We start from the raw sequence: 25,879 nt of genomic DNA, 5'->3' as shown, positions 1-25,879 counted from the left end.
GAACAACCATCCAACGGCAGATGGAGCAACGGGGCTCAGGGCAAGTCTCGAACTCGAACTGGATGCCCGCCCCACCAGTCCACCGCACAACGCGACGCAGCGCGGCGCTCAGATTCCCTGTCACTCCGGAGCCCCCTCCGCTTCGGCCGTTGCAGACCGCAGGAGTGAAGCTTCCATGGCGGAAGAGGCAGCGCAGGAGCAGCCGAGCCCCACGGCACCCCGCCCGGTCCGCTGCATCGTCAAGCTAGGTACTCTCTCGCGCTGTCCGCCGCGACATGCCTCGTTTCCTTGCGTGCCTGCACGCCTCTCTGGCATTGGTTGATTTGAGGAGATACGGCGGGTAGCGCAGGTGGAGCGGCGATCACGAACAAGGGCGAGCTGGAGAGCATCAACGAGGAGAGCCTGCGGTCGGCGTGCGCGCAGCTGCGGCAGGCCATGTCCGAATCCGACGGCGATGGCGCCCCGGGGAAGGTTCTGGGGATGGACTGGAGCAGGAGGCACGGCGATCCGGCCGACCCGGCCGTGGACGCGGAGCGGATCGCGGGGATGGCTGGGCTGGGGTTCGACACTAATTTCATCGTCGTGCACGGCGCCGGTATTGCTCGGACTCTGTTGGATCGACTCTGGCTGTCTGTCTTACTCCTGCTAAGCTGAAGTCGACCCCACATTGCGGTTCATATTTCTGCTTCCCAACTTGTAAGCTCAAAATGCCATGTTAATGTATGCATTATTAATTAGCAACTAACATGGCACAAATCCCTCTTGCTGGAAGAGCAACTGCGCACAAATGGAATGCCTGACACTGCTCAGCTGTAGTTTCAACTTTGATTTTATAGGCCCTAGGGTATTCCTGAGAGATATTTCTAAGCAACTGGTAGAGATTAATCAATTTACCTCGGCGTATATAATTCTTACGAACTATTATTGGACTGGTAGGTTTATAAAGGTAGAGTTCAAAAAAATGCGGATAAATATAGTTTTAGGATACTGATTCTGTGATATTCTGCTTCCTCCACGTTCTGCTTTAGGGTCTTTTGGGCACTTCCAAGCAAGTAGATCTGGAGTTCATAAAGGAGGGCTGCACTCCACCCTGGTGAAGGCTGGCTTTGTTGCTACAAGGATTTCAGTGAGGACACTTTTGATGCCTATAATATTATTATATCCTATCCAATGTTTCTGTTTTTCTGATGCATATTCTGGAAGCATGTTCTAATGCACTAAACTTTATAATTTAGGTCACTTCTCTCAACCAAGAAATTGTTAGAGCCCTGGCAAGAGGTATGCATTTTTTTTAGATTTCTTCTATGTATCTTTGTTTCTGTGTAGTCTTACGCCTAATGCTAGACTTGGTCTGAATTGTGATATTTCTCATATCGACGTTGTAGGTATTTAAAATTCATGATTATGTTCCCTTCCTGTCTGTAGTAGGATATGAATATGTTTCCTTGTGTTTAGTTTTTACCGTATACTTAAGTTCTTATTTAGCCAATGATCCCATGCAAGGATTTATCATCATTTGTCAAGAACAATTTCTGCTTTTATCCGCAAATCTTAATGAACTTTCAATAAATTGATTGGCATATTACTTGTCCATTTTGAAATAGACCTTGAATGGTTATTACTAGATTGTCAGTTAGAATCATTGGTGAGTAGAGGACTTACGGAAATGCACATTCTTTTGCAGAAGGAATACCATCTGTTGGTATGTCACCATTTGCTTGTGGGTGGTCTACCAAGCAAAGAAAAGTGAGCAAATTTGAGAAACTATTGCTTTTCTTGCATATCATTAGACATCATCTTGGAAGTATACAGTTGTTTTACATTCATACATACCTAATCCTTTTAATATGCATTTGCAGCTTGCATCAGCTGATGCTTCTCAAATAATTCAGTCACTCCATGCTGGCTTTGTCCCTGTAAGTTGTTGCACCAAAGGTTTTGAACAACTATCCCTTCAGAATTTCAAAGTTGCCTAAGCTGTTAGCATGAGTCATCCACATATTTAAGAAACATATGGTTTTACTGAAGTATGTATCATATTTATTAGTTATTTCTTATGCATTTCTTTGATGCATCCTTCAAATCTTATTTGCACTGGCAGCCTGGTCATGGTGTTTAATGCATATTGGATGCTAACATATGTCATTACAACAACAACAAAGCCTGTTGTTGTATAGGAGTTAGTGTCCAATATGAATTACAGAACAGGATACTTACATAAGTCATATGGATTATTTATTAATTAATTCTAAGCATAGTGGAAGCATTACATAAGTTCCATGAGTTTTTTTCTCAGATCCACATGTGGAAGGAACATAAACATGATCAGCAATTAAGATAAATTGTTACTTTAGTGTAACACCCATGTTTCTTGCAGGTTTTGCATGGAGATGCTGTTCTTGACGAATTGCTGGTGAGTTCTTGAAGCAAAGCATGTCTACATTCTCTTTTAGAGTTTTGTATTTATAGATGCTGCCTGGACTATAAAATTGATTTGTTTATTCAAACTAAAACTGATCTTATTACTCAATGACCAGGACTGCACCATATTGAGTGGGGATGTCATCATACGGCATCTTTCGCAGCTTCTAAGTCCGAAATATGTTGTATTTCTGGTACTGTTACCGTACCTCCTTTCTCATGGCTTTAAAATTGTCCCATAGCAATGGAAGATAATTTAGTACACCATATTCTTTATTTGGTTGTACTGTCTTCCTTGAAAATTTGTTCTGTTCTTTTTTTTTTCATTTGGTGGGCTCATCTTCTTTTGCTTCTCTCAGAATATTTTACTTCAACTGTTTGTTCAATTCTTACAATAGATTGTATTTTATCTGCTAGTCTGAAAATTGAGATGTAGACAGATGTCCATGGAGTATATGATCGCCCTCCAACTGATCCAAATGCAGTACTTCTAAGGGAGATAGGTTAGTATTCGCTTGGCACATATTGATTTGGCTGCCTATAGTATCTGTGTTGATACTATGAAACTCCAACTGACTTGTGCTATTTAACAGAGGTGGATGATAATGGAAGCTGGTCTATTGTAAAACCTGCATTACTGCAAGGCAACAATAAAGGAGGTATGGTGCTGTATTCCTTTTTATGTGTATGGTGATGATCCAATGATCCTAGGCCCTAGCACTTGTATAGCGGTGCCAAGATGCTCCTCTGAAGTTGGACGACCATACATGGCTGTACCTGATTCTGGTAGCTAACTGATGACAACTTCCCTACTGGGCTGGCAGTTCAATAAATGAATAAGCAAATGCAGTATAGTTGCTAAGGCATCATTGGGAATGTTCTGTCTCTTCAATGACTTGATAATCAAATGCCCCTACCTTCTAGTGAGGAAGCAGAAGTCTATAAACAAGCTGTTGGGATCAATGTTTAGTATTAGGCCTATAAACTAGTGAAAATTGATGACCCTGTCTATATTGCTTATGAACTGCTTATTGTAGGTTTATGTAACCTGATATGTCTGCTATGTACTGCAGTGGAGATATCAGTAGCTGCACATGACACCACTGGCGGAATGGAGACCAAAATACTAGAAGCTGCAGTGATAGCTAGGCTTGGAATCGACGTTTACATTACGAAGGTGGGAAATGCTTGCAAACTATTGCCGCTTTGTAGCAAGAAAATCCCAAGATTTATAGCAAGTTATTTTGGGATGGACGTGACCCCGAGCATTTTCGATTTGTTCTGTGATACAGGCTGGAACAGAACACTCGCAGAGGGCTTTAAAGGGGGATGTGAGCACGGACTCTGAAGACTGGCTTGGAACCATTATACGCTCTTCCAAGTAGATTTTATTTATTACAAAACTTGAACGATTACTGGCGGTCTTATTAACCCCAGTTATATGATCGCTGGTGAGCCTTCGGCTTTGGTTGATACTTCACGGCTACTTTTTCCTAACTGTGATTACGCATTGGTCAATATGCGTCTGTTTGATGTTGTAGCTCAGTAACTTTGATTTGGTTGCTAAAAGTATCGATGCATTTAGTTGGAAGAATGATGACGCATGACCTCATTTCATGGTATTATCCGTTCTATTTTCTCGGAGCAGATCTGCGGGTTTTCCTTTGCCAAACACGGCCAGAACATTCGTTTGAGAATAGCCAGGTAATCTGGGCTCCTGGCCTGGGCTGATCCAGTGCCGGGACCGGTAGTATCTGGGCCGTCTGGTGCAGGTGAGGCGAGGAGGCTCCGTTCATCTCTATCCACAACCACCGTAGCTGCACATTCCGCCTCCGCGGCTCCGCCCAAACCAACGAACAGCAGCCGTCGGCCAAACTCAGCCACCTCAGACGAGTCAGCCCTCACCTCCCTTTCCTTCCCCGTCGGCCGTCGCGCCGTCGTCGCCTCCGGTAAGTGACCTATCCCTCTCAACAATGGCGGACCTGGGATTCCAGAGTCACCGAATTACGGTTTCGTCTAGCCCTGCTCACCGCTGTGGAGCGCCGGTCCTCTGCCATGCGCGGTCCCCTCTCGGCGCCGGTGATGGCCCCCGCTACCCGACGCCGCTCGCGGTTCGCTCCGCTGCGGCGTGTACACCGAACGCTGGCGCAGGCGGGTCCGGCCAATTCATTCCATGCCCCAGCCCAGCCCCCTTTCAGTTTCAGCCTTTCTCGCGTGCCCGCGTTGTGTGAACTGTGGCGGGGCGTTCCGACTCCCGTGCGCGAATGGGAATTGGGACAGACGGAATTGCCTGTAACTGTGAACATATTGACCAAAATCTAGAGACAAAAACTAGAAATTGTTGTTCATTTGCTAATTATTAACCTGTTCGCTGAAAGTGTAGTGTGCTCCAGTCCAGGATAAGTTACTTTGTTGATGTTATTGTTTCAGTTTGTGCTTTGCTGGAGTTGGAGATGCCATCGACCACCTGTACACTCCATTGAGCAGGGATAGATTGTGGTGATTGAAGCGTCCCAAGTTGCAAGCCCATACAATGCAGGGCATCTCTATATGTGGTTCAGTTGCTTCACCCCACAGAACAAATTGCAGAAGGGCTTGTGTTGCAAGGAACGGGCTGAAGCTGCCATGTGAGATTAATGCAGTAAGCCATGGAGCTTACTCATGCCACTGGCACATGAATAAACTACACATAAAGACCAGTGGCAGGAGAATGAATGCTGCCATTAGAACTAATGCTAGATGGTTGTTTGGAGGAGAAGGGCGTAGCAGTGATGCAAGGCTGGAGCGCAGTGAGTCTGCTAATGAAGATATCTTGATCTTCTACTTCCAGATGGATTTACAGACCCGGATACAAGTGAGCAGTAGCTTATTAGCCTGTACCTTCTAAATCTATTATGAACAAAAGTACTCCTCCAGCTGCTACTATTTGTCATATGTCTATAATTTTAGTGATTTATTGTCTAGTATACAATCAATTTACTGAAAAGTAAATCTATATCATTACACTACTATGATCAACTAATACATACAAATATTTGACACATCATGGGTTGCAAGTCCAACCTCACTCTTGATTGTTTTGTTTTACCAGTATGCATTGAATATAGAACAATTTGATGTGGCAAAACAATTGAGGGAAAAACTCACTGAGGTAACATAACAAGTTCACTTCAAGCTCAACAAAGCAAATACATGGGATGAGAAGCTGCTAACAAGAACTCCCTTTTTAGATTGAAACGGAAATAATTAGGCAACGTGAAGCTAAAAGAGGTTCATCAAAGACTGAAGCTCAGGACAAAGCTCTGAACCTTTTACGTGTACGGTATGTTAACATTTCAATTTCTCCATGATAAGAAGATTGGAAGCACTTGCACATGTTCTCACGTACACATCTTTTCCATGAGAATTCATGTTCATGTGTTCTGGTATCTACTTCATTTAACCTATAATTTAGGACAAATCTGATAAGGGTAAAAGTGGTTATAGGACACCCTCCATTTGGAATGTAACTTCATATTTTTCCTTTTGTTGCAGTGCAGACTTGCAGAAAGCTATTGACAGTGAAAACTATGCTTTGGCAGCTAGTCTGCGTGATGAAATCGCCAAACTTGAGGTATACAAACCTGAGGTGCATTAGTTCTGTGATTATTATGTTTTCAGATCAAAATGATTATAATGTTCAATACCTTACACTTGAACTTAAATGTCATATAGGCCGAATCTCTTGCTGTATCTGCTAAAGCTCTTGCTTATCAGAATGTGAAATATGCGTTTCGACTAGGGCAGAAAGTACGTCACAAGGTACATGGTGAGTACTGAGTACTTCCATACATCTAAATATACTTCGCCTTTTGCTGCACATAGTCTCAGTGGATAAATGTAGCATTTTTCTAAAATTGCTGTCAAGCAATAAAGACTGTCAAAAACGTTTTTAACTGCTTCCTCTTTTGGAACATTATAAGATTGCTCAATATTCTCAGTGTCTTTGAAATGCATGTTTGCGTTCACATTTCCATTATTTCAGTTTGGGGTTGCACCAGATCTATTGAAAATAGCAAATAGGCATTTCCGCAATTCCAGCTTGGATTGAATCAGAACCACTGAGATATAGCAAATAGCCAAATAGGTATCAGCTATGTTAGTAGGCCTATTTTATAATATTTTCCAGTAATTTGACAAAACTTGTTTGTGGCTTTATTCATCCTTATTCGCTGTGGAGCTTATTTTGTTAGAAATCAACTGGCGAAACAAGTATGATCACAACCACAAGAGACACAGATTTATGTGGAAACTCCTTTGGAAGCAAGACACGGATACACAAAGATGATCTTCACTATTCAATATATCTGGAGGTCTACAAATGCTAGGGATTTTACAATGAGTGGTTAACTCAACCCAAACAGATTACAAGAGGAATAGAAACGCAGAATGATTCTGCTAATTGTGTTACTCTCTATCGTACGGCATTCAACTGGTTTATATAGGCTGGAGCATGCAGGCAATCCAAACAATGAATGGCTAAACAAAATTCATGCATGCAATCTGTAAACATGCATGCAAGCATGCTACCACAAAATGCCTCCCCAATTTAGGACAAGCTAAGTTAGATGTCAAACGGTTGGTGCATGTAGAAGCCTTTAGGAATTCAGAGCATATTCCAACATATGTTTTTAGTTCAGCACTTGGTTTTAATGTTCATTTTGGTAAACAGGCTGTATTTTATCTAATACTTAATTTTGTGCCACCTGTACTCCTGTTGAAGGATATAGAGGTGTGATATGTGGCATGGATCCTGTGTGCTGTGAATCCAAGTCATGGATGGAGACAGCAAATGTGGAGAAGCTGTCTAAAGGTCCAAATCAACCATTTTACCAGGTAAATGTGGCTTCCAGTCGTCTCTGTATCCACAGTTCACTGAAGATCTCAGTACTTTCTCCTCGTAGTATCTGCAAGCTATACTGCAAGTCTGCAATGCTATTTTTGTCAAGTTTACAGTAAGCTACAGCTGCACTAGATTAACAGAATGATATTATGTTATCTATCCTTGCAAAGGCTAACATAGTTCATTGATCTGATCATAGTTCTGTAGTTCTAGAATGGGCATGCTTATAGACTTGTGAAATCTATGATTGTACACCTTGGCATAAGTTCCTGTTTCATGACTGTGATAGTCATTGTTCCCTTTCTATGACCTTTTTATCACTGAAAATAATTAATATAGCAATATCAACATACCTGAAATGCACCTTTTCTCTGCTGGCACTCATCGATTCAGTTTATGGTATTTTGAAGTCTTTGACATGCTATGTGATTTATTATTGAATGTTTCAGGTCCTGGTTGATGTATATGTTGATCCAGAACTACTTGTTGCATATGGTATTGTTTCTTTTCCTTCTCAGTTGTTATTGGTTTTAATGGACATATTTGAATTTGACCCTTTTAGACAGAAACATATCTATCGTTATTATTTTGGAAATTTCTTGTTTCTATGTGTAAGTGACCTTTCGTTAATGAGCCAAATGGTGCAGAACGTTAAACCAGGATACATGCTATCCAAACCTTTATCTAAGATGTCCTTTTACCTTTTTAAGAAAAAAAAATCAACTTATGGCATTGTGATATATGATTTCCACTTTTTAATTTCAGTGGCAGAAGAAAATCTGTCAGCAGCTGAAGAATCAGAGAAAGTGAGGACACGTCTTCATCTCATATCATATCATATGCTTGGTTGTTCAACTTACCTGCTGAACTGAAGTAATACGGTTATCCTTCATCTGTTACTGCAGGGAAGGTTTGATCACCCCTACGTTGAATTTCTATTCTATGGTGAGGATACGGCAGGGGACTTCATTCCTATCAAACAACTCCGTGAGAAGTATGACCAGCCACGTTATGAAGCTTCCGGAGATGAAAGTGATGATGGCGACACAAACAGCTGAAGAGCAAGGTATCACTTAAAATGAAATTCATGTATCATCAAATTGACCTGCAAACTTAACTTAATCTATGTCTGTGCAGTGCCTTCATGTAGCTAGAGTTGTTTTGGAACCACTCTGATTCACCACCATCAGCTGAGATGTGAATTGATGAAGTATCTGGTACCAGGGCAGATGGCATACGTAATGCAATAAGACCATTGGAGAAATGCTCATCAGCGGTAAGCTGCAGTGAATAAACTACATATCACCCTTGCAGATTGGAGGTTACTCTTCTACAGTTATACCATCACCAATCAATGAAGCCGTGCTTTAGAGAAGTTACATCTGCCTTGCTTTTACGTTATACTGTCGACGGGTGCAAAAGCAAAAAAGAAGAAGAAAAAATATATCCTTGTAGATGCTGTGTACAGTTCTTCCGTATATCACCTCATTTTGTGTACCCTCTTATGGATCATTGTGTATATTGTTAGTTTTGGAATATTGATTGTATTTCCAAGTATGTGTACAGGGATACATATATACACGCTTGGGTGGCATGCAAGCATGCAAGCCTACCACAATACGATTGAATTAGTCTAACACTCCCCCGCAGTCTAATCATTGAATTAGTCTAACACTCCCCCGCAGTCTAATCAGGGGCATCGCTAATGGTCAGACTGAACCGGAACTCCTGGAACAGCGAGGTAGGAAGACCCTTGGTGAAGACGTCAGCGTACTGTGATGTCGTGGGAACATGAAGGACCCGAGCATGACCAAGTGCAACCTTCTCTTGAACAAAGTGGAGGTTGATTTCCACATGTTTCGTCCGCTGATGCTGTATTGGATTGCTGGAGAGATACACTGCACTGACGTTATCACAATAGACCAAAGTGGCTCGACGAAGAGGGCGGTGAAGCTCGAACAGTAGCTGTTGTAGCCAGGTGGCTTCAGCTACGCCATTCGCCACAGCACGATACTCAGCCTCAGCGCTGGATCGCGAGACCGTGTGCTGACGCTTGGAGGACCAGGACACCAAGTTGTCACCTAGGAACACTGCGTAGCCAGAAGTGGAGCGTCGAGTGTCCGGGCATCCAGCCCAGTCTGCATCCGTGTAGACAACAAGCTCTGTAGGTGACGAGCGGCGCATGGTCAGACCAAGTGAGAGAGTGCCTCGTAAGTACCGTAAAATCCGCTTGAGAGCCGCGAGATGAGGCTCCCTAGGTTCATGCATGTAGAGGCACACTTGCTGAACGGCAAAAGCAATATCCGGACGGGTGAAGGTCAGATACTGCAAGGCGCCAACGAGACTGCGGTACTACTTGGAATCAGCGACAGGAGGTCCCTCTGCGGATAATTTGGAGTGTACATCAACAGGGGTGCTGCAAGGCTTGCACTCACTCATCCCGGCTCGCTCCAAAATATCCTGAGAGTACTGTCGCTGAGAGAGAAATAAACCACCAGTAGAGCGTGTCACTGAAATACCCAGAAAGTGGTGAAGAGGACCCATATCTGTCATAGCAAACTCATGCTGGAGAGCCCCAATAATCTGCTTCAAAAGGCTGTCAGAAGAAGCAGTGAGAACAATGTCATCCACATATAGCAACAACAAAGTTGTGTCTGGCCCCCGTCGATATATAAATAATGAAGTGTCTGACTTTGCTTCAGCAAAACCAAGTGAAATAAGGTGAGAGGCAAACCGATGATGCCAAGCACGCGGAGCCTGCTTCAGACCATATAAGGACTTGTTGAGCCGACAGACGAAATCTGGACAAGAGGAATCCACAAAGCCTGCAGGTTGAATGCAGTACACTGTCTCAGTGAGGGTGCCATGCAAGAACGCATTCTTCACGTCCAGCTGGTGAATAGGCCAGTCCTGAGAGAGAGCCAGAGAGAGAACCACTCGAACTGTCGCGGGCTTGACCACGGGGCTGAACGTCTCATCATAATCAATACCAGGCCGCTGTGTGAAACCCCGAAGAACCCAACGAGCCTTGTAGCAATCCAAAGAACCATCTGCAAGGAGCTTGTGACGAAAAATCCACTTGCCGGTGACAAGATTGACACCAGGAGGCCGTGGCACAAGACTCCAGGTGTCATTGGCGAGCAAGGCGTGATACTCAGCTTGCATTGCGGAGCGCCAATTTGGATCGGATAGAGCCCCACGGACAGAGGACGGCAGTGGCGACATGGGCACAGCGTGGAGGTTGAGGCGATCCACAGGCTGTGCGATGCCGGTCTTGCCGCGCGTGCGCATGGGATGCGCGTTGTCGACGGGGGCGATGGAGACCGGCCGCGTGGCCATCGTGCGGCCAGTGGGCGTGCTGCTGGTCGACCGGCTTGCCGCGGCCGCGGTGCTGCTGGCAGCAGCCTGCACGCGAGGTGCAGGGGCAACAGCACCGGCCGGCTGGATCGACGCGGCGCGCGGCGCCGACTGAGAACTACTGGCAGCGTGAGCTACGGGGGCAGCAGGGCTTGTCGGGGCATGTCCGGCCGTGCCTGGGCCGTGGTGGCCAGGCGTCCCTACTCCAGGGGACAGGGCGTCGTGCGGCGCCGTGACTGGTGTACTTGCAAGTACAGACCGAACTCCAGGGACTGGAGTGGTGAGATCTTGTTCGTCAACAAGAAAGTCCAAGGCGGAGGATGCCATGGGCGTGGTGGACATGTCGGCGAAAGGGAAGAAGGATTCGTCAAAAACGACATGTCGAGAGGTGAGGATGCAATTTGACTCTAGTTCGAGACACCGATAGCCTTTGTGTTCCGAGGAGTAGCCAAGAAAAATGCATAGGGATGAACGGGGTGCAAGTTTGTGGGGTGCTGTGGATGACATATTGGGATAACAGGCACACCCAAAGACTTTGAGGTGTTCATAGGAGGGCTGGGTGGAGAGGAGGTGGAAGAAAGGGGTGGAGAAAGCGAGGGTTTTGGTGGGTAGCCGGTTGATGAGGTATGTGGCGGTGTGAAGTGCCTCAACCCAGTAGACCGAAGGAAGGCTCGCCTGAAACAAGAGAGAACGCAGAATGTTATTAATAGTACGAATAGAGCGTTCGGCCTTGCCATTTTGCTGGGATGTGTAGGGACACGACATGCGAAGGGCAACACCGTGGGAGAGAAAGAACGTGCGGGCCAGGGAATTATCGAATTCGCGGCCGTTGTCGCACTGGACACTCTTGATGGTGATGTCAAACTGCGTGTGAACATATGCAAAAAAGTTTGAAAGAGTGGAGAACGTGTCGGATTTTAGGCGGAGCGGAAAGGTCCAAATGTAGTGTGAGCAATCATCTAAAATGACAAGATAATATTTATAGCCAGACACACTAACAATGGGAGATGTCCAGAGATCACAGTGTATCAAATCAAATTTATTTGCAGCTCTAGAGTTGGATGAACCAAAAGGAAGTCTAGTGTGACGCCCGAGCTGGCAAGCATGACATAAATGTAGAAGATCATCTTTATTACAAGAGATAACACTGGAGCTAATAAGTTTAGACAAAGCTTCGCGCCCAAGATGTCCGAGACGACGGTGCCATAGCGAAGTGGGTGCAGCGAGGAATGCGGAGGTGCTGGTGGCTGGTGGAAAGAACGGGTAGAGGTCGCCAGAGCTATTGCACCTGGCGATCACGTTCCTGGTTTGTAAATCCTTCACAGAAAGACCAAACGGATCAAATTCGATGGAACAATTGTTGTCGGTGGTAAAACGACGAATGGAAATCAAGTTCTTAATGATATGTGGAGAAACTAAAACATTGTTAAGAACTAGATTGCGACGTGGAAAAGAAAAGGTATGTGATCCGATGGCAGTGATAGGAAGTAAAGCACCATTGCCCACAATAATAGATGAAGGTGTAGAGGATGTGGGTGAGGAGATGGTGGAAAGTTTACCAGCGTCCGCAGTCATGTGCGAGCCGGCACCAGAGTCGGCGTACCACTCCGATGATGCCGGGGGGTTGAGGGTCATGGTGTTGAAAGACTGCACCAGAGAGTCCTGGTTCCATGCACCTCCATGGACGGGGTTCCAGGGCGTCGATGGCATCGGATATGACGTCCCCTGGAACACCGGTGTCGAATGGGCACCTCCCCCGTAGGGGTATGGGTAGCCGGAGCCGTAGACGCCGCTGCCGGGGGCACCGCCAAACGGTGCGCCGTACTAAGGAACGGCGGCGAAGGCCGGTGGAGGCGGTGGTGGGCGACCGTACGGCCACATCTGGAGCGTCCCAGCCCAGGGATGGGCGAAGGACGGGTGCTGCCCTGGGAACGGCGCTGCCTGGGAGCCGTGGCCACCTGCTGGTGCGCCATAGCTGCGGGTTGGTGCGCCGTAGGCAGTAGTGGGCGGCTGCTGGCCGCCCTGCTGACCGCCCTGCTGGCTGCGGCCGCCTTTGCCGCGGCGGCGGCCGTTGCGCTGGCCGCCTGGCTGGCCGTTGCGGGCAGGGGCAGCAGGCGCGGACACGCCTTGACGGGCATGTGTGGCAGCCGGTGGTGCGGGCGTCGTGGCAACGAGGGCCGAGGGCGGGGACGAGGGCTGAGCATCGATGTCGATCTCCTCGAGCAGCAGGTGCGTACGGGCCTCAGCGAACGTCGGGAACGGCCGATGCATCTTCAAGATGGACACCATGTGGCGGTATTTGCCACTGAGGCCACGGAGAAGGGTGAGCACCATCTGGCGATCTCCGATGGGGTCACCGAACTCGGCGAGGGACGCAGCCATGGTCTCCAACTTGCGGCAGAAGTCGGTGATCGTCATGGAGTCCTGGCGGAGGTTGCGGAATTGCGTCTCCAGGAGAAGGGCACGGGACTCCTTCTGGCCGAGGAACTCGTTCTCGAGGTAGCACCACGCCTCGCGTGCGGGGCGTGGCCGGATCATGAGCGACTGCTGCAAGTCGCTGGAGACGGTGTTGTAGATCCACGTCAAGACGACGTAGTCCACCTGGGTCCATACCGGGCGCTCGGGGAACGCCTCGTCCTCGAGAACATGGCGGGTGAGGGCGTACTTGCCGAGCACGGTGAGGAACATCCCGCGCCACTTGGTGTAGGTGTTCGTGGCCGTGTCGAGGATGATGGGGATGAGCGCCTTCACGTTGACGACGGCGGTGGCCTGCGCCCAGATAGCTTCGTGGGCGGCCTCATACTCGGCGAGAGCCGCGGTGCGGAGGCGAAGTTCCTCGTCACGGCGTGCCTTGTCGGCGCGTGCAGCAGCCTCGGCGGCCAGGCGACGTTCCTCGGCGGCCGTGGTGGCAGCCACGGCGGCAGCAGCCTCGTCCGTGGCATCTGCATCTGCCATGGCGAGTTAGGGCCGGCGGCGGCGCCCGGCTAAAGAAGCGGCGGGGCAGGCAGGCGGAGGGTGGATCGGCGACCGTGCTGGTGAGGTAGGGCGGGCGATCGGGCGTGGCGATCGGCTCGGCGGCGCTCCAGGCGAGTGGATCGGCGACGGAAGCGGCGAGCAAGGACCGGCGGCGCGCTAGGGTTGCGGAAGCGGATCGTAACCGCGTGATACCATGTCAGTTTTGGAATATTGATTGTATTTCCAAGTATGTGTACAGGGATACATATATACACGCTTGCGTGAGGCTTCGCATGCAGTTGTTTGGACTCCGCTTTCGTGGAAACAACAGAACTGCTTGTGCAAGCCTTTCTTTTGGAATAGATTACCGGAGAGTTGCTTGTTGCTGATGATAAAACACAGTCATGATGCATCGATAACACTACATTACGTGTGCAAGATGGAGCGCAGAAGCGTTGAGGATTCAAAATTACGTCCTCGGCCCACAGGCCACAGCCCACATAGGCGCAGAGCTTTCCCGCAGCCACGGCCCACAATCACCATCTAGATTCCTAGCCCTCTCCCATCCGACGGCAGCGGCGGCGCACTGCGGGCGGGACTAGTGGCTAGGCTCGCCAAGGCGGCAAAGCGTGCGTGGCGCGGGTGAGCGCCGACCGGCGAGGACCCCTGGCGACTGAAACAGCCAGCCCTGCTGTAGAGTAAAGCCTGCAACTGTTCACCCCTGCTCCATCCATACCGCTACCAGTACCTGTATACCACCACCCCCAATCACGCTACGTTCTCTCGACCGGTCCGAAACATCTGCTGCAGAGCCCAGGACAAAAGTCACAGAACTCCCCTTGGGGTGGCCGTGGCCCCGCCCTTTCGCCTCCAACAAGACCTCACGCTGCCGATCCTACCTACGCACGCAGCGCCTGCCCCGCGCTGCGGTCAGCACTCAGCAGCGCAGCGCATGCCACAGTCCCCCGCTCGCTCGATCCCACGTGATAACCGGACCCGCACAGTGCGCCCAGGCTCACCAGTCACCACCGGGGGACGCACAGCCGCTTGCTGCTGTTGACTTCCACACCTGTGGCCCCGCCCGGCCTCGCTCACTCGCAGCTGCAAGCTGCTGCCTTCCGTGGCACGCCCGCTGCACGACCGCGCCCATCCTGTAACCACCTAACCCCATCTCTCGCGTGCGACGGAAAGGCATGGAACGAACATTCCCACTCCACTCCCTCGCTGGCTCGCCCCCAAGCAGCCCCCGCTCTCTATAAATACGTACGTCTCGCCCCCGTCACCTTCCCCTGACCCCCACCCAGCTCATCTCTCCCTGCTTCGTTCGACGACTCCTACGCCTGGAGCTCCGCTGATCTCTCCTGCTTCGTTCGGTTCCTACCACGCTTAGAGCTCGGCGGCGGCCATGAAGGTAGCGAGCGGACTCCCCCTTGCTGCGACCAACCAGCAATGCCTTTTCGACCTATGTGATATCTCGTCTTGATCTGCTGGCCGTCTATCTCTCTCTCGTGTTGCGAATGCAGAAGGTGCAGGCGAGGCGGCAGCGCATCCCGGCGTTCGGGGAGTGGAACTACGACTACGGCGGCGCCGGCGACTGGCCGGTCACCCAGTACTTCGACTCCGCCATGCAGGCCGGTCTGGTCGTGACCATACCGCCCTCGCCCAAGCCAGCCAAGAAGGTGACGAACTGACTATTAGGAACTAGAATGCCTGATGCTGCGTACTATACTTTCTTTGCCGGTCTTTCAGTATTTTCTTCTCCTCATTTTGAGGGAGATATAGTTTCTGTGATAGAGTATCAGTCTGCACAAAATACACATTTTATAGAAGTTTGTCTCTCACTAGTCATTGGTTAAGTAGCACGTACAAATAATTGCTGTCATGATCCAGTTAAGGTGATATTTAGTGCAAAGAGTGTGATTACCCTCTCAACACGACACCCTCGATCTGTCGGCTCAGAGAAATAAGCTTGCCACCATTAAACACAGTTTCTAATATACTACTATGTGGCATTTTGTTCACAAAACATCACCTTCACTTGTTTGTTGATCATGCATTAGGCGGTGAAGTGGAGTGGCAGTGCGACACTGGAGGCGGAGGACGAGAAGCAGCGGCAGGCGGTGGTGGTGGGGCTGGGCGAGCAGGGCGCGGTGAAGATCCAGGGGAAGCAGAGCCGGGTGGCCGACGCGGGGGCCCACGCCTCCCCTGCTTACAAGGCGTGCCGGCTGGCCGTCAAGGCCGTGGACCAGGACCTCTACCAGATCCCGCCCGACATGCTCTGCCACGAGCCCAGGGTAAAGCCCTGCTTTCTCACTGACTCATGCGCTGATGCTCTTCGTTCAGTTGGCTAATTGCACCCACCAAGAAATACATCATTCGTTGAGCACATTTCACTGCCTATATACACACAATCAACTGGAAAGCAGTTAAGCAGAAAAGCATGCTAGAAGCTACTCCTTGCTGTTCTTTCTTTAAGAGCATTGGAATCTAGTGTAAGAGTCTTGTGGCTTTTTCTTAATCCTGTGCAGAAGAGGCTGACGAGGAGGAGCGTGTGGATGGGCTGCCTGGGGCTCAGCTGCGTCGCCTAGGGATCCACCATACCCGCCTGCCCGATGACTGCTCATCATGAGCGGCCAGCTCCCTTGTTTTGTGTGCGGTGTGCCTCCCCGCTCCTGTAAAGACACTCCGTTCCAGAAAACCATGGCCATGATGTTGTCACTCGTCACAACACCACCTCTGTCTCTCTCTCGTCATCCCTCGGTGTTTCTTGTGTTTGGTCGTCGTACGCGTATTAACTAGTAGACGGAGGAGATGACGGACGCGACGTGATGTGGCCGTGCCTGACCGGCTGCCGTGCTGCCCGGCCGCCCCGGTCCGGCCGGCAGCGTCATTTCCCCGTGCCCGAGACCACTCGATCGCAGCTTTTCCGCGTCCCGTTGGCTTTGGTACGTGACTCCGTGCGTGGAGTTACGGCCCCGGCGAGGCCGGCGTAAAGGTCGCGTCTCGCGTGTGTTTGGAACGGGAAAAAGGTTGATGTAACCCTAAATAGTTTGAAAGTAAAACGAGGGGGAAAAGCCTTGTTCCACGGCTGTCGCTGCGTTTGTGTTATTGCGCGATGATCGATTCCCTTGGGGATTTGGAGTCCCCGATGGATCAAATCAAGTTGGGTCGCTCAATGTTGGGTCCTTTGATTTGGTTGATTGATGTTGATCGCTAAGGCTGTTGGTTTATAGCAGATGTGCGTGCCACCTGGCTTGGTGTTTATCAAGCCCTTTTTATTTTGTGGCTTATGTGTATCAACCCCCGCAAGACACTCACCGATGTCGACGCGTATCTGGTCTCCGCTAAAACTTCGACACCTCCAAGTCTTTCGATACCGCTGCCTACTCGACTTGCTTTCATCTCGTTTGTGTGCTCTTGCTCTACTGTGCACCATGTGGATCGCCCATGACTCCAACCGGACTCTTCGGGTCCCTCGGTTCAAGCCTACTCGTGTCCACCCTTCACAGCCCTAGTTCATCGGTATGAATCTTTCTCTTGACCTTCACCTCATACCGTCGACCGACATCTCGCATCCTACACCTGCACATCATAAGCTAAGAGACACAATACACAAGATATATTTACACACACCACAATACAACGCACACAACACAACACCTCCGGTTAGCTATTAGCATAATCATGCACATCAACCGGTAAAGCCTCAAATCATCCAATCAATCACTCATCATAAATAGACCAAGGCACATCTCAACTTGGTCTCTCACTTTTCCTTTTTCCAATAATTATTGGGACAACCCAATAATTCACCCCAACACTCCCTAAATAAAGGAGTTGTGACTCTCCCAATTTGATAGTTGGACTGAAATAAGATTATTGGGAGAATGCAAAAGCAACTCTCCTAATAACAGTGAAAGTGATATTAGAATATTTCTATTAACTTGGGAAACATTTATTGGGAGACTACACCGGAACTTGGACTGTCTTAAAAGATGGTACAAAAATGTTTCAGTTCAAATTTGTAATGCACTTCGTAAACTTGATGGACGATGAAGCGTGACATCGTCTACATCTATTTCTCTATTAATCTTTAACCTCTTTCTTTTCCTAATCGGCAAATCTAATGCCATATGGGAATGGACCTTTACGTTGTCAAAGACCAAATTATTTCGATTAAGCCATAATACCCACCCAATGTACTTACAAAAACTTGTCACATAAAGCCAGGTCGTTCTTTCCCTGCCTTTTGCCACTTCCTGATGTATGAAATTACGGGAACGGTGAATAGCATGATGACATGTCCACTACCCAGGGATGCCATTGATAGGTGGCAATACTACTTGATCACTGCTTTTTGTTGCCACTTTGGTGTTGTTCCTTTCCATCGGCCTTTTTGACTTTTTTTTGTCGCAGTTTTTTTAGATAGAAGACCCTACGGTCCGGCTTTATTATAAAGCAGAAGTTTGACTGGGGTTGCCAGTTTACAAAGGTTTAAGCACAAATTTGGCTTCCAGCTAGTTCAAGGCCTCCAGCTAAAGATTCAGCCACCACTCTCTACTTCCCCCTCTAAACACGAAACTAACCAACAGCAGAATATGCGAACACGAGTTTAACAAGTTATTACATGATTTGATGAAGTACTCTACTCAACTCTCAAACACCCTCTTAAGCAAAAGACTAGACAGTAGAAGAGAAGTCAGCATCACAGCTCCCCCTCCCTCCTTCATGCACTTTGATCATCTTCAGACCTTAACGATGATAGTCGAAGTTTCAGCTTTTGAGTCACCATATTGATCCAGAGTTGCTCCTTCTCCTTGCTCAAGATCTTCCATTTCTGCATATAGGAAATTGCACGATACAAACCTGGGAAAAAACTACTAAATTGTTAAAAACTAGATCGTTACGGATAAGCCATAGGCTCCACGCCACGCATCCAAACAGGAAAAGGATGTTTTTGATTTGCCTATTAGAACCCTCTCTTGCTATCTCTCTAAGGTCATTCAAACTTGTTGGTGGGAAAGGCCATTCTAAAATATCTCTGCAGACACACCAGCTAAACTGTGCAACAGCACATTGAAAAATAATATGATCTGTGGTCTCTGTCTGTCCACATAACTTGCATTCGATTTTGCCAGGCCAATTCATTTTGTTCAATTGCCCAGCGGATTGTATCTTGTCGTTAAAGACTTGCCACAGGAACACTCTAATCTTCAAGGGTAGTTTAGTTCTCCAGGCACACATCAGCCATCTATTAGTGAAGCCTGAGAAGGTCAGTTCATTATATAGGGAGGATGTCGAAAAATCTCCTGACTTCTCTAAAGCCCATTTTACTGAATCAGGTGTGTCAGTTAAAGTGATATTTCCTATTAAGTTGGTCAATTCTTCCCACTCTATTTCGTCTCTAGGCCCGAAGTTCCTCCTAAAAGTCAGGTTGATGCCCCGTGTTGCAGAACCTGGAACACCGACCATTCCTGTTGGTTGCAAACCTCAAAAATACCTGGAAATAAGATCTTGAGAGGGCAGTCCCCTATCCAGACATCGCCAGAACCTCGCTTTTTTCCCATTACCAATCACATATATCAGCCCATGTCGCAGTTCAAAAGGTTGGTTTAACCCGATGAGCATAGGCTTTTCAAGAGAAATGAGGGAGAAAAGAAAATGAGGTTAATTTCTTGTGGGTGCCAGTGTGCCACTCATTATCAGGTAATCTCTTGCATGAATGTTTGGTGCCGTCATGACAGCCTGATTGGCATGGTTGATAATTGCTCTTCATTATTGCTAATCACATCAACTCTCTTTTTCTCGGGACTTTGGATGCATTGATTCTGCTGGTGTTGGAAGAAAAGCTTTCATTCTTCTTCGAAAGTTTGTAACCGATTTTCGTTTTTCACTCCTTGATACTGAGATCATGTCCAAAACACCCCCAAAAAATTGAAACTGAAACTGAAACTGAAAGGAGCATTATTTGAATGGCTGAAATAGTCATGCGCTATCTATTTTTCACAAAATCAGGATGATTGAAGTAGAAACTCAGAATGTACATCAAGTCATCTACTCCCATCATCCATTCAATTAAGCTTAGTTCTTGTAATAAAAGGACATAACAGAAACCTGAGAGTGTGGACGTCTATCCCATGTACTCCCTTCGTATAGGAAAAGGAAGTCGTTTTGAACAAGGTTTGAGTCAAACATTGGGAATATAAATCATGAATAACTTTTAAGTTGTTGAGTTTGAAAATGTGAAAGTCATATAAATAGATTTGTCTTGAAAAATACTTTCATAAAAATAAACATATATCACTTTTTGATAAATATTTTTATAAAAACAAGGAGTCAAAGTAATGCTTTGGAGACCGTGTCGCTGTCCAAAACGACTTCTTCCTATACGGAGGGAGTATTTTTCTAGTGGAGGCGTGGACATCTATTGTGTCTGGGGTTTTCACAGAAAGAGCCCTTCAACCCCATCTTTGGCCAAACTTTTAGCTCCTTTATTTGCTGGCCGCCTTCACCGTCCTGGTCCCACCAACGAACACTCATAGCCCTACCTCTAGCTCTCATCAGATGCAGCTGTTTGAGGGTCTTCCAATCCTACAGCGAGCTAGATCCTGTCTATCTACTCAGTTCCGTTTCTCTTGTCTGGTATGCCATCCACTGCATCTTGGCGATCAGGATAGCATATTCTCGTGCACATTTCTAACGCTTTCCCAGCAGTTTTCTATAAGCACGCAGTTTATGTTGGGTAAATGCAAACATTATCACGAGCTTAATTAACTTAATTGTCAGTATGTATGCCTGATAGCACGCAATACTAGCTGAAAAATCGATGTAGCTTGGGTTTCAGCTAACTCTAGCAAAAAGGAATGCAGTACTGGTACAGACTGCAGAGCACTGTTGGTCTGTTGCCATTTAGCAGAGATGGACCACTTTCTAAAGGCCAGGGCCAGCAGAGGTGGTGGACTCGCAAAACTCTGCTGAATCGTTTTGAAGCTCTTCCCTTTCACCAAGCTTGATCTTGCAGAGACAAGAGTGATCCTTCTAGAAAAGTTAGTTGTCAGTATGCCCTTACTCGTAAAAAGTTGGAAATCATCGTATATGTATGTCTACCAATAAAAAAATATCCATCGTTATATCCTCTGTTTAGGTGCTCCCACACTGATAATGTAGTTGCTGCTGTTTCATAGAGAGCACTCCCATTTCGTGATGCAATATGGATTACGATATCTCCATGCGCCAAAGCCATGGCCAAACTAACAGACGGAGCAAAAGACCATGGAAAACTTGGTTGCTTTCGCTCTATTCAGTCACAAACATGTGTTAGAGCAGCACAGTTCTGACCATTCAAACAAGATTAGGCACCAAACGCTCATCCAGACTACCGGAGATCATATTGAACGCAGAAATGGAAGACGTGGCAAAAACAGGAACGCACATGTTAAAGATGCCACTATGCCAGCGGATCGGTCGCTGCAATGCAAGTTACTCCGTAGTCCGTAGTAGCTACTGCACAATAAAAGGGTCACTCTCGTATTCGTACCACATTCCCTTTATTTACTTTCTCCTCGCAGCTCCGTTCCATCGTAAAATGCCGCTTTTTTTTTACTGGATCATGCCGGATATGCCACGACGAGGCGGCCTTTCTCCGCTGTCGCCCGTGGTAACCTTGAAACATCGACGTGACGGCGATGTGCCGTGCCTTGGACCGGTTCTTCTTCTACTATTATCTGCACCACCGCCTGCTCCTCTGGCCTTTGCTTGCTGCGTGTCCTTCCCGGTGAAAGCAAGCAGTGCCACTTCCCCCCGTGCCTGCTCGCGTACTAACAAAGCTGGAGCTTCGCTTCGTGCACCAGTGAGGTGGATGCAACCCCCTGCTGTGTCCGTTCGTCGCGAGACTTTGTGCCGGCCGGGCAGTCCGGCCATCGGGCCGGGGAGTGGACATGTCGCGCAGATGAACGAGGCGGGCCTGCCGGCCAGGAGCCCAGGACGCATGTACGAGCGATTAAAAAAAAATGCAGGTCACTTAACCTCTTCTTCATCCTTGTTTCATCAATTATGTAAAGAGCTCTAGAGTTCTTCAAACTCTCCAAGTGTGCTGTATGATGTATATGTGCTCCATTTTGAGCATTTGGACACTCACATATGTTGTACTAGGATTCAACTTGTCCGTTTCCAAATATGACTAACAGTTGCTTGGGCATACTACCACTTAGCTGAAGCAATCAAACAAATGCAGGTCATCTAGCCCCTTATTTTTTCTCATTTTAATTATCTAAAGAGCTCCAATGAAAAATCCGTGAATTATTCACACAATAGTGATTTTTTTTAAAAAAAGAGAGTAGAACATCACTCTGCACTCACTTCTAATTTAAGTAATAAACTAAAATTCCAAAATAAACTCAATTAACATGGTATAGAGTATAAGCTACAATCTCAACTAATTTTATCTATGACCTGATAACTAACAAAAAAAAAACCCACAATGCACACGAGTACACGACAGATTTCAGTCGGAATATTGAGACTGCTCCACGCCCTACACCACTGAGGAGACATGAAAGGTCATGGTGAGATCGTCATAAACTCCTTGGGGGTGTCTTTGTCCCACTCGTGTATAATAACCCCCTCCCACACTCGAATTTGCTGACCATTCGATCTGAGACGAACGGTCTAAATCCAACCATCCTCTAACCTTATCTTCTCCACCCCACGCAGCCCAAACCTTTCCCTATCCAAACATCCAGTCGCACGCCGGTTCATCTCCGAGAGGTCGAGACCCCGACGCCGCCCGCCGCCTCCACCCTGTCGCCTCGCCGGCGTCGTCCCCAACGTCGGCAAGGCCCGCCCTCCCCCACCGCCCCTCCCTCCTCCCACCTATCTCCACCCTCCGCTGTTGCTCCGGTCGTCCAAGCTCGCCTCCGCCGTTCGCCACCGCCTCCACCGCCGCCTTGCCCGTCTCCAGTGGCTCCCGCCGCTGGATCCGCAGCCGCCGTCTCGACCACTCGCGCAATAACTCGTCGCCGGTGCTCGCCCCCGCCGCCACCACCGCCCAACCAAGGGTCCACCGCCGCCTCGCCACCTCCGCTCCCCCGCCGTCTCGACCGCCACCACCGCCGACCAGCGACCACCCCGGAGCTCCCTCTACATCCAGAGACCAGAGGTAACCTCCACCCCGAACCCAACCCGGAAACCTAACTCGGCCGGAGCTGAAGAAGAAGGTGGTGCCGGAGCTCAAGAAGCTGTTGTAGCATGGAAGAAGCTGTTGTGGCTGGGCAGCTAAATTCGAGTGTGGGGAGCAGTAAAAATGCTCCCGTGTGGTATAGCTTTCCCCAACTCCTTTGCATGGTCCTATACTCCTACGCAACGAACTGCGAGAAAAAACCGAGGCGCCTTACAAAGGTTATCTCAGTGATGTAGATCGGTCATTTCCTATTACGTAAATTTGCAATATTAGCAAGATCCACCCATCTTCGACCTATAAGTGTACTTTTTTATCACTTTTCCAGCATAATATAGGAAATGACCAATATTAGCGCTCTTTAGACTTTTTCGGGGTAATAGGAAATGACCAATATTAGCAAGACTTTTAGAGCTCTTTAGATTTTGAAGACTTTTAGAGCTCTGCATTTTTAATCACTTTACAGATTCCCATTCATTACATTTTTAGAAAAAAGAATGATCTCTGACCTCAACGACCGCACAACACAGTCTACTCATGCCGCTTCGTTACTTGCGTACTCCTGCCTGCTCGTGTCGTGAACTACCAAAGCTTCTCTTTGGAGCAGAAAAAAGCTTCGAGCATCTGTGTCGTAAAGGTTGATGCAACCCCCCGCTGCCTGTTCGTCGCGAGACTTTGTGCCGGCCGGGCCATCGAGGGGACTTTGTTCTTTCTTTAGGCAGCTGGTTAACGTCGCGTCGGGTCTGTATTTCCGGGGACACAGGCTTGACGATCATGTTTTGGCTCGCGGATGAGAGTATGAGACCATGTCTTCGGGAATGAGAAAGAAACATTGTTGGATGGAGGCATGGAGCCGAGGGTTGGCGTGTGACCTAAGCTTAGAACACGGATACATGGGTCATCATAATTGTTTTCGTTTGGTTGGGACTTGGGAGTGTGCTCGGTCGATGCCCAATGCAGTTTAGGCCTGGTTTGGTTCACTTGCTTAAATTTAAGCACCCGTCACATCGAATATTTAGATACTAATTAGGAGTATTAAACGTAGACTATTTACAAAACCGATTACATAAGTGGAGGCTAAACGGCGAGACGAATCTATTAAGCCTAATTAGTCCATGATTTGACAATGTGTTGCTACAGTAAACATTTGCTAATGATGGATTAATTAGGCTTAATAGATTCGTCTCGCCGTTTAGCCTCCACTTATGTAATGAGTTTTGTAAATAGTCTACGTTTAATACTTCTAATTAGTGTATCTAAACATTCGATGTGACACATGCTAAAAATAAGCAAAAGTAACCAAACGGGCCCTTACTTTTCAGTATCCTAGGTCGTCCGGATCTTTAGTCCCGACTAAAATTTATCACATCAAATATTCAGAGGCTAGTTAGGAGAATTAAACATGAGCTAATTATAAAACTAATTACACAGATGGAGGCTAATTCTCGAGACGAATCTATTAAGTCTAATTAATCCATCATTAGCACATGTTTACTGTAGCACCACATTGTCAAATTATAGACTAATTAGGCTTAATAGATTCATCTCGCAAATTAACCTTCGTCAGTGCAATTGATTTTATAATTAGTCTATGTTTAATACTCCTAATTAGTATCTAAACATTTGATTTGATAGAAATTCTAGGAAATCCTAACGAACCAAACGGGCATACATGGGTCATCATAATTCTTTTTATGCGCGTCACATTTGGATGCCAAGGATGCCAGCGTGGTGAGTTGCGGCGAAGGTGTGGAAGTCAATCAAACATGGCCTATTCATTTGTGGCAACATCTCTTTCCTCTTGATGATTTGTACGGAACACTCATCATGCGACCGGTTTGAGCTTATCAATTGAATGGCAAAATTTTGCTAATCTCGGATTGTGGCTGTATATTAGGAATTTTGCTAAACCTCAAGCTATGCAACTCAGAGTGTTTTGGATCATCTGCACACTCGATTTTTTACACAGTTGGATTATAGTCATTTTCTACCTCCAGCCGTGAGCTTCTTCCCAACTATCCAGTCCCCTGCGCCACTACGCGCCGCCGTGAAGTTTCGATGAGACCTTAGCCCGACTGCAGCAGCAGCCGCGCTGCCCTTGCCGCTGCCGCCTCCACCCATCATCGTCGTCATCGTCGCCCCCGCCCACCGGTTTTCCTCCGCCGCCCCGGCTGACGGCGCCACCGCCGCCTTGCCTCACCGCTCCACCACCGGTCACACCTACCACTGGCGAGGTCCCTCTAAGGCCGCTGCCACTTGTCGGCATCGAATCCCCAGTCCCAAAATTCAAACCCCAAACCCGAACGTCAAAGCTCGAATCTTAACCTCGTCGGAGCCATCGTCGGAGTTGAGGAAGATGAAGACTTCTCTGCTCCAGCCTATGCATGTGACGGAAAGAGAGTGCTGGTGGAGGCTAAAACACTCGAGTGTTATATAACATTTTCCATTCATTTATAAAAAGAATAATTTGATAAAGTTACATGTAAAAAGTTATAGCCAATAAATAGAGCCATCCTTGAGAGAAGCTACGGCTACCTTGCTTTTACGCTACACCCTCAACAAATGTAAAAAAACAAAAGAAAATGATTCTTCCATATCATCTTTTTTTCCGTACCCTCTTATGGACAATTGTGCATACCGCGTACGATCTTACTGGCAACTTGTGTGGTGCATAGAATCTTGGCGAAGGCTTCACATATGGTTGTTCGGACTCTGCTTTCGTGGAAACAACAGATTTTGTTGACTGCTTGTGAAAGCCTTTTGTTTTGGGAAAAGATTCCAGGAGACCTGCTGTTGTCGGTGATAAAATACAGTCACGATGCCGCCGAAAACTCTAGCACATTTAGTCGTGCCTGCCTAGATGGAGCGCAGAAACGTCGGTCTTCAACTCTTCATGCCGACTGCTGGTCGGTCTTTAACTCTTCGTGCCGCTGAAAGCTGCCATTGAACGATTGAAAATTATGATTGCAGCTTCATGTGTTGCCATTTTCATGACAAACCAAGTAGCAAATCCTGAATTCACCTATTTATATATCTATAGTCAAAGACGCGGTACACGTTCGCCACAGTGCAACCTAATGGTTCCTTGT

The 25,879-nt window shown here is 47.5% G+C and overlaps 4 protein-coding genes across 4 annotated transcripts; 3 read left to right on the top strand and 1 right to left on the bottom strand.

Moving 5' to 3' along the window:
• The first annotated feature begins 44 nt into the window (after positions 1-44).
• LOC117856785 (isopentenyl phosphate kinase) lies at positions 45-4,033 on the top strand. The gene is made up of 12 exons (XM_034739173.2): positions 45-248; positions 350-595; positions 1,029-1,126; positions 1,236-1,278; positions 1,685-1,746; positions 1,860-1,916; positions 2,378-2,413; positions 2,538-2,615; positions 2,858-2,924; positions 3,015-3,080; positions 3,495-3,598; positions 3,714-4,033. Exons 1-12 carry the CDS (start codon positions 176-178, stop codon positions 3,804-3,806), a joined length of 1,023 nt encoding a protein of 340 aa, XP_034595064.1. The 5' UTR covers positions 45-175; the 3' UTR covers positions 3,807-4,033.
• A 172-nt stretch (positions 4,034-4,205) lies between these two features.
• On the top strand, positions 4,206-8,940 carry LOC117856786 (clp protease adapter protein ClpF, chloroplastic). Its single transcript, XM_034739174.2, has 11 exons — positions 4,206-4,370; positions 4,852-5,275; positions 5,513-5,572; positions 5,652-5,743; positions 5,956-6,034; positions 6,136-6,229; positions 7,184-7,296; positions 7,753-7,798; positions 8,069-8,109; positions 8,209-8,369; positions 8,441-8,940. Exons 2-10 carry the CDS (start codon positions 4,955-4,957, stop codon positions 8,359-8,361), a joined length of 999 nt encoding a protein of 332 aa, XP_034595065.1. The 5' UTR covers positions 4,206-4,370; positions 4,852-4,954; the 3' UTR covers positions 8,362-8,369; positions 8,441-8,940.
• Positions 8,941-12,484: 3,544 nt separating this feature from the next.
• Positions 12,485-13,615, bottom strand: LOC117856504 (uncharacterized). Its single transcript, XM_072294020.1, has one exon. It carries the CDS (start codon positions 13,613-13,615, stop codon positions 12,485-12,487), a length of 1,131 nt encoding a protein of 376 aa, XP_072150121.1.
• A 1,255-nt stretch (positions 13,616-14,870) lies between these two features.
• On the top strand, positions 14,871-16,348 carry LOC117855561 (uncharacterized). Its single transcript, XM_034737947.2, has 4 exons — positions 14,871-15,026; positions 15,139-15,294; positions 15,676-15,909; positions 16,144-16,348. Exons 1-4 carry the CDS (start codon positions 15,021-15,023, stop codon positions 16,201-16,203), a joined length of 456 nt encoding a protein of 151 aa, XP_034593838.1. The 5' UTR covers positions 14,871-15,020; the 3' UTR covers positions 16,204-16,348.
• The last annotated feature ends 9,531 nt before the right edge of the window (positions 16,349-25,879 follow it).

Source organism: Setaria viridis, chromosome 5 (assembly GCF_005286985.2).
Source record: "Setaria viridis chromosome 5, Setaria_viridis_v4.0, whole genome shotgun sequence".
NCBI lineage: Eukaryota > Viridiplantae > Streptophyta > Magnoliopsida > Poales > Poaceae > Setaria > Setaria viridis.
This window is presented reverse-complemented; position numbering and strand designations above follow the sequence as displayed.

What these genes read in the sequence shown, in the direction of transcription:
- LOC117855561 (XM_034737947.2), top strand. An exon ending in CGCCCAAGCCAGCCAAGAAG is followed by an intron (nt 15,295 to 15,675) that starts GTGACGAACTGA and finishes ATCATGCATTAG; the next exon opens with GCGGTGAAGTGGAGTGGCAG. An exon ending in TGCTCTGCCACGAGCCCAGG is followed by an intron (nt 15,910 to 16,143) that starts GTAAAGCCCTGC and finishes AATCCTGTGCAG; the next exon opens with AAGAGGCTGACGAGGAGGAG.
- LOC117856504 (XM_072294020.1), bottom strand. Translation starts at nt 13,615, where the DNA reads ATGGCAGATGCAGATGCCACGGACGAGGCTGCTGCCGCCGTGGCTGCC.
- LOC117856786 (XM_034739174.2), top strand. Translation starts at nt 4,955, where the DNA reads ATGCAGGGCATCTCTATATGTGGTTCAGTTGCTTCACCCCACAGAACA. An exon ending in CTGAACCTTTTACGTGTACG is followed by an intron (nt 5,744 to 5,955) that starts GTATGTTAACAT and finishes CTTTTGTTGCAG; the next exon opens with TGCAGACTTGCAGAAAGCTA. An exon ending in CAGCTGAAGAATCAGAGAAA is followed by an intron (nt 8,110 to 8,208) that starts GTGAGGACACGT and finishes CTGTTACTGCAG; the next exon opens with GGAAGGTTTGATCACCCCTA.
- LOC117856785 (XM_034739173.2), top strand. Translation starts at nt 176, where the DNA reads ATGGCGGAAGAGGCAGCGCAGGAGCAGCCGAGCCCCACGGCACCCCGC. An exon ending in CATCGTCGTGCACGGCGCCG is followed by an intron (nt 596 to 1,028) that starts GTATTGCTCGGA and finishes GTTCTGCTTTAG; the next exon opens with GGTCTTTTGGGCACTTCCAA. An exon ending in TCCATGCTGGCTTTGTCCCT is followed by an intron (nt 1,917 to 2,377) that starts GTAAGTTGTTGC and finishes TGTTTCTTGCAG; the next exon opens with GTTTTGCATGGAGATGCTGT.